The sequence below is a fragment of the Phyllobates terribilis genome, unplaced genomic scaffold (assembly GCF_046119375.1).
Source record: "Phyllobates terribilis strain yellow unplaced genomic scaffold, ASM4611937v1 Scaffold_11__3_contigs__length_659146591, whole genome shotgun sequence".
NCBI lineage: Eukaryota > Metazoa > Chordata > Amphibia > Anura > Dendrobatidae > Phyllobates > Phyllobates terribilis.
Window position 1 is genome coordinate 639162817 of NW_027362771.1, and position 8069 is coordinate 639170885.

General features: G+C 39.7%; 1 protein-coding gene across 1 annotated transcript; it reads right to left on the minus strand.

The window, feature by feature from the left end:
• Positions 1-2278: 2278 nt before the first annotated feature.
• On the minus strand, positions 2279-3070 carry LOC141167593 (olfactory receptor 5A1-like). Its single transcript, XM_073654982.1, has one exon. It carries the CDS (start codon positions 3068-3070, stop codon positions 2279-2281), a length of 792 nt encoding a protein of 263 aa, XP_073511083.1.
• Positions 3071-8069: the final 4999 nt, after the last annotated feature.

Here is an 8069-nt window from a genome sequence, read left to right on the forward strand (position 1 = left end):
TAGCTCTCAGTCCGGCACTGCACTCCTGCTCTGCACATTATCTATGGCTGGATTCTCGAGAGCACACCTAGTTAAAGCCTGTGCAGTAGCTCCTGGCCAGGCTACCTCACTCCTGCACTGCACATTATCTATGGTCGGATTCTATGTGTACTGACTGCATAGCCATCCTGTCTGGAATCTCTGTATGAGGAAAGTGTGGCCAGGAATGTTATAGAGGCCATAACCATAGATATCTGAGTGACTGTGATACCCTGCACATGGGGTAAGCAATACAACCAAAAAAACACTGTACAAAATATCTACTTGGAGGTAATTAGTAATATTATTAATATTACACCTTGTACTGAAAAAAGATCTTTGAGATGAGAATACTCCTTTAAGTCTATCATTAGGATAGTTTCTAATTCAACAGTGAGTAAGTTAAAAACTTTAACATTGTGCTTGTTTGCCATCATGGCAGGCTGCTGTCCTTTGCATGGTGAGCTTGGTTCTAGGTTTCTTTGCATTTCTCCAGAATCGGTAGATGGACAGGCCTGTCAAGTGATCTGCTGATCTTCGTGTTAGGAGGGCGGTTGCAGACAACTTTATTATAATGGAACGCAACCGACCCCGGGGTCCGCGATGCAGCCTGGTGGACTGCTGCCGAACACTTTCCGGGTGAAAAGGAAAGCAACCAACTTAAATGATAAACCCTTCCGTGTTACTGCACATGGGAATGGGTATATCAATTCGCACAATCTCCTTTAGCAGCACGAGAGATGTGCGGTGAAAAACTATCTGTAGACCTGTTACTGCACAGGGACTACACTGGCGGCACAAGGATGCGTGTGTGACTACGTCAATGGGCACACGTGCCTCTAGCCGGCGTGCTACCGGACTGAAGGGTACTACTCCACGTGGCTGACCGGCGATAGCCGTGGATAGGACGTCTGCAGGCTGCTCGGGGTGTTAGGCGACCCCTTTGGCAGAGCCAGACTGCAAGACGAAGCTACCTGCCTATTTCCACTAGCCTGCCTAGTTCCACTAAATCTGCCTATGGAAACTACGTGGAACACAGTCGTCCACACAACAGCATCACATGCTCTATGATCAGAGAGCACCGCCATATTTGTGGGCGGGCCTTTTAAAGACTAAGCCTTGCCCACCGTCGCACCATTGGTGACGCCACCCGTGGACCAATCAGGCGGTGCCAGGTCACCGGGTCAGGTGGTTGCCAAACCACCAATCACTGTCCGCCAGGTCACGGGCATGCTCAGTGCGGCGAATCCTGGACTTAGACTCCAAGAGCCCTGTCTCCCTTCGCAACCTATGCTTAACATTGCTAGGCACAAATACCTGAGAGACAATCTGTGCATCTCGTAGACCAGGTAGGCGCTGAGTCTGATGGTGATGCTAAACAGCATCAGCCCCAGCTTGACTGAAATGGGAGACCACAGAAGGTTCTGGACCCATTTCGAAACCAGCAACAGCAGAACACTTAACACTTCATTTGTTATTAAAGGAAACTTGTCATGTAAAAAAAAAGGTCAAGCAATGGTTAATTGCCTGCCAGCCTTGCTTCGGTCTTTACTATGACATAAACTATGAGATAGGATTGTAAAATCTATAAAGCAATCAATGACACTTAGTTTTTTGCACTGAATTATCTGTGTGGTGCAGCCTCTGAGAAGATATTGGTGAAGCAGAGAGGTAGAAATAAAAGGAGAAGTCTATATTATTTGGACAGCAGAGTTAGGCAGGTGTTGGAGGAGAACAAGATTCGTGGCACAGATAACGATGTTGGAGTTGTCTCTTTGGAAGTTGATGAGGGCAGACAGTAGCAGGTTTACTGATTCAACATCGAGAGTGGAATGGAGAAATGATTTTGATTTGGGGATGGTAGGAGGGAGCAAGGGCTTAAGTGTTTGGTCAGGACATGGTGGAGTCAATGGTTTCTCAAAGGCACCACACTAAAGAAAGACTGGGTAATATGTGGTGCCATTACCAGTAATTTTTAAGTCTAGTAGAAATATATATCAATGTACTGTGTTAACCAGTAGATAGAAAATATTACGATTTGGGAGTCCTCAGTGGTTGATACCTTTTAATGGTGAACTGAAAAGATGAGAACAAATTGCAAGCCTTCGAGACTACTCAGGTCTCTTCACCAATCATAGAAGAACACAAAATCTGAAGAATCACATATTTATGCACAATGGGACACATGAATAATGTGTATTTTCTTTGTTTTTCTCAGAGTATAAAATTGCCCTCAGGTTTTACTCTTTATTCTTGTGTCCTATTTTTTCAAACTAAAAAATGGAAGGCATAACACCAAAAATGTCCTAGATAATTGACTTAATAGTTTTTTATAAGCCTGAGTGATATCCTTATTACTCAGACTATAAATTATAGGATTAAGAAATGGTGTAATTACCGTGTATAGTAGAGAGAGAATTTTCTTTACATGAACCGAATTTGGAAATAAATATATGCTAAATGCAGATCCATAATGCATGGCCACCACAGTCAGGTGAGAGCTGCAGGTGGAGAAGGTCTTCTGCCTCCCCATTGTAGATGGGATCTTCAGTATGGTGGAGATAATGTAGATATATGAGACAATAATCACAGTAAATGGACAGATTGCTAGTGGTACCATAAGGAACATACTTTCTGCCTCAATTATAAAAGTATCTGAACAGGAAAGTTCAAGAATCGGGTCTCTATCACAGAAGAAATGGTCAATGATGTTTGGTCCACAGAACCACAAATAAGTCATAGGTACTGAAAGAACCACAATTACTACAAAAATGATCAACAAAGAGAGCAAAAAAAACCTGAGACAAAATGTGAGGTCCATGACTGAGGTGTAATGTAGAGGGTGACAGATGGCCTGATACCGGTCATAGGACATCACCGTCAAGATAAACGTTTCTAATATCCCAGAGGCTGAAAAAAAGAAATATTGAGTCAAACAACTGATTAGAGACACAGAACTTCCCTCATACAACACGATGTGGAGCATGTTGGGTACAATGGTGGTGGAGAGTAGAATATCCGAGAAGGAGAGTTGTGTGAGGAAGAAGTACATGGGAGAGTGGAGTGATCGGCTGGAGGACACCACCAGAATGATGAGGAGGTTTCCACATACAGTCACACAATAGATCACCAGCAAAATAAGAAGTAAGAAAATTCTTAAATTTTGGAATTCCTGAAATCCGGAAAGAAATATTACAGTCACCGAGCCGGTTTTATTTATTATATAGTTTTCATCTTCCATATGATAGAACAGCAAATTTTCAGTTTAATCAACCTGATGGGCTGTGATGGATATTACCTACATAAATACCACAGAGAACATATATATTACAAGTGTTTGTTTATTTAGCTGATCATTTATTTTAATATTTTAATTGAAAAATTAAGAAAAAAAATTGAATAAAAATCATGAACTGTTTATTCATATTATTATTATTATTATTATTATTATTATTATTACTACTATTATTACTATTATTATTATTATTATTACTACTATTATTATTATTATTCACTCTGGAAATGTAAATGAAAATTGGTAAAATGATATAGTTATGTAGTACTCAAAATCTAATATTAATTTTACAGTGTTTTTCCAGAAAACCCTTTATGAGTCATAGAACAACGATTCATGTTAAAAGAAAACAATTCTTCCTGACTTCAAGTGTGGGAATCAGAATATCAACCCTGGAGAAGCATTTAATCTTCATCGCTATAATACAAGATATCTTGCAAAAAAAAGAACACAGCAGCGTCTTAACTAGTTCCCTGACTCAATCATCACAAAATCGTGACACACTGCATTTACAGTAGAGAATACCCATTTTCAGTGACGTAAAGTGAAATCTTCTTTAATATATAGGATTCCCCCATACAGATATGTAATAGTAAGGAAATGGGCGGCTTTTCCTGAGCTTCTGGTGATATTCCATGAATGGAATTCAGAGGTGAATAAAAGCGGTTTTAATTCATGGTTTAAAATCTATGTTTCAAAGTTATCTAAGTTCTTCTTCAGGACACAACCACACATGGAATGGGTTATGTTGTGAAGAAGAAGCTGGATAACTTTGAAACACGTAGACTTTAAACCATGGAATAAAACCACTTTTATTCAAATTCATGTCTTGATTCCATTCATGGGATATTGACAACAGGAAAAGTCGCCCATCTCCTTATTACGACCGTCTGGTCCATGACCCATGGTTTGTAGCAGCTGGTGCACGCTTTGAAATTGTTGCTATTGAAACAATATAAAGTGACCAAGCACTGCCCCCCCTTGCTATACCTTTTATCATGGATAAAACCCTATTTTGCTTCCAAGTTCCATCGTGCCCCATACAGATGTGAACACTATTCTGGCAATTGTCAAGTCAACAACTGGGCTTCGATGGCCAGACTTAACACAAACCACTCTTCTTAGATAGTTACAAGGAAGAGAACCAGTTTGGATCCGTGGTGTGACCATGCCGCTCATGCAAACTATCAATATTCAGGAGCAGAGACAGATATAGCCTAAACGTCTCACTACAGAGTTCCCCTACATCGTGTCTTTTTGAAGACTGATGATATCACCACACTTGACTCTCGGGAAGCATAAAGCCTAGAACAATAGTAAGGAAAAACGCATGTTGGTAATATGTCTAAGCTATCTGTTCACATTGTGTAACCCCAAGATTCATAGATTGATAACCTGCGACCCAGCACATTACCTTTAATGGATAATTCTGTTTATCTATTGATAACCTTTCCTAAGAATCAATCAAAATAGATGTATAACTCAAGTATCTTATGTCCGTTCTTCTCTGCACCCAGACTAACCTTGTCTTTCTTCACATTAGTACTGAAAACGGCGCACAATATTCCATGTATGGTCTGAGCCGTGATTCCTGTAAAGGCAAAAATGATAAATCTAACAAATATATTGTAATACACTTACAGTTTAATAAGAAATCCCATCAGATCATTACTTTTATTTCTGGTGCAAAATGTGTCAATCCTGGAATATTTTCTTATATTTTATGTAATTAAATCTCAAAGAAAACGAAGAAAATTGGGAAATTTGTGTCCACAGTTTATTAATCATGATTAACAGCAAAAAAAACCTTTGCAGATTTTCATTTAAAAAAATCAAAAGTTTTATTTAATAAAAGTTTCCTGCAGAGAAATGTATCCAACGGAAAATAATATATTTTTTCTCTGTCAGTAAGATGTATGGCAGGTGTCTTGTGATGTTATTATGTGGCATCCCCTTTATAGATGAAAATACAATGATATGACAAGCAAAGTGGCATCATGGGAAATCCAAAAATGACCCCAATTGGGATATATAGTGGTGTAAAAAATTGGTCTTTAAGGAATTATAATCATTGTAAATAATATAATAATTGTCAATTAAAAGCAAACATTTCCCTAATGTTTTCTCTACTAGAGAATGCCCCCGTAACATAACTAAATCGTGAACAGTGGTCCAAAATGCAGAAAATATCCAAATTCCTTACATTCCTTACCTCTAGTTTACAATAATTGGGTGTTTCGCTCATATAGTGGCAGTTATTTCAGAGGCAGTTAATCAGGGCAGGAGTCAGGTAACCATCACTTTAACCACTTACTCTCTATTAACTATGTTTCTGTTAGCTCTCACTTTTTGCTCCACAATCCTCCACTTTCTAGTAACCCCCCTAATCCCTACACCTAGTAAGGAGCTGTTCATTTCTCCCTCCATCCTCCCCATTCACCTTACCTCATCCTCCGAATTATTCCTCAACATTCAATCCTGGAACTCCAAACACAGACAGCCACCCCATGCTCTCTCTTGCTCCCACCTGCTAACACTTTCTCTGCTCCTACTCACTGCTGGAGATATCTCCCCCAAATCCTGGTCCTCCTCGCCATATCCCCACAGTTACTTCTTCCTCCTATCCACGACCTTCCACAAACTGTTGCAACCCTTCTAACCTCATACCCATCCAACTAATCCCCACTCCCTTAGTTGCTCTAACAGGAGTAGAGATGAGCGTTGTTCTACTCGAACTGTTCGCCAATCTCAAATTCAAGCTGTTTTGGGCGGTGTTCGAGCCGTTCGGCGAACACGAACAATTTGAGAAAAATTCGGCTGTTCGAGGTTATGTTCGATAACTGTTCGTGCACCAAAATCATAACTGGATTTTTTCTCAGTAATGATGAAAATTAATGTTAATACGCAGTTTGAGTGTACAGCGGGGTGGGGGGAGGGGCAGGGGATGGATCTCTGCAGGAACAATGAAGATCTCCATTTTTTTTTCTCTTTCCCGCATTTACAGTGGGGAGGTGCAATCTGTCAGCCTATCAGCAGTGCACACACGGAGCAAAGTGCTTTTTTTCACACAAGCAAGGGCATGTGTCATTGGCAGTGAATGTCACATGTCCTTGCCCTATAAGACCAAGCCATTTTCCCCGTCGCCACCATTTTCTCACTGCTGCAGCTGCGTGTTAGACGGCACCGCTGTTGCTGTGTGCGCTATACCTTGTTAATTTCAAGCCAATTTTCGCACAAATCTACAGATAGCTTGGGAGTAGGGAATAGTTGTGATTGCAGTCCTTTTAAGGACTAGGTTACAGCATTTCCTACGACTTTTATCAGGGAGGTCTGTGCTCTTAAATAGATAGGTTGTGGGAGTAAAGACTAATTGTAATTGGAGTCCTTTTCAGGAATAGGTTATATCAGTTCCTATCAGTTTTTGCCAGGCAGGTCTGTGACAGTGCTGTGCAAGTTTTTTTCACAGCATTTGGCTGAATCTAGCAAAGCTAATCGTTTTTGGCCTATTGCAGAGTGTGTTAGTCAGTGGAGTAGCCTATCTGTGTTGCAAGATATACCACCTGTGTATAGAATACCAATTTTTTTACTGCACCTAGTGAAGTAAAATCTTTTGGGCATAGCATCATTCTATTAGTCCATCTATACTGACCTCCATCAGGTTGCAAATTAAAACTAATTTTTATCTGCATCTACAGTACCTCTGAAAAAATATTTGGGCTTCTACCTGTGTGTGGGACTTGTTGTATTAGTCCATCTATACTGACCTCCATCAGGTTGCAAACTGAATATATTTTTTTCCTGCATCTACCTCTGAAAAAGTATTGGGCTTCTAGCTGTGTGTGGGTCCTGTTCTATTAATCCATCTATACTGACCTCCATCAGGTTGCAAACTGAATATAATTTTTTTCTGCATCTAGCTCTGAAAAAATATTTGGCCTTCTAGTAGTGTGTCGGACTTTCTCTATTAGTCCATCTATACTGACCTCCATCAGGTTGCAAACTGAATATAATTTTTTTCTGCATCTAGCTCTGAAAAAATATTTGGCCTTCTAGTAGTGTGTCGGACTTTCTCTATTAGTCCATCTATACTGACCTCCATCAGGTTGCAAACTGAATATAATTTTTTTCTGCATCTAGCTCTGAAAAAATATTTGGCCTTCTAGTAGTGTGTCGGACTTTCTCTATTAGTCCATCTATACTGACCTCCATCAGGTTGCAAATTAAAACTAATTTTTATCTGCATCTACAGTACCTCTGATAAAATATTTGGGCTTCTAGCTGTGTGTGGGTCTTGTTCTATTAATCCTTCTATACTGACCTCCATCAGGTTGCAAACTGAATATAATTTTTCTCTGCATCTAGCTCTGAAAAAATATTTGGCCTTCTAGTAGTGTGTCAGACTTTCTCTATTAGTCCATCTATACTGACCTCCATCAGGTTGCAAATTAAAACTAATTTTTATCTGCATCTACAGTACCTCTGAAAAAATATTTGGGCTTCTAGCTGTGTGTGGGACTTGTTGTATTAGTCCATCTATACTGACCTCCATCAGGTTGCAAACTGAATATATTTTTTTCTGCATCTACCTCTGAAAAAATATTGGGCTTCTAGCTGTGTGTGGGACTTGTTGTATTAGTCCATCTATACTGACCTCCATCAGGTTGCAAACTGAATATATTTTTTTCTGCATCTACCTCTGAAAAAATATTGGGCTTCTAGCTGTGTGTGGGTCTTGTTCTATTAATCCATCTATACT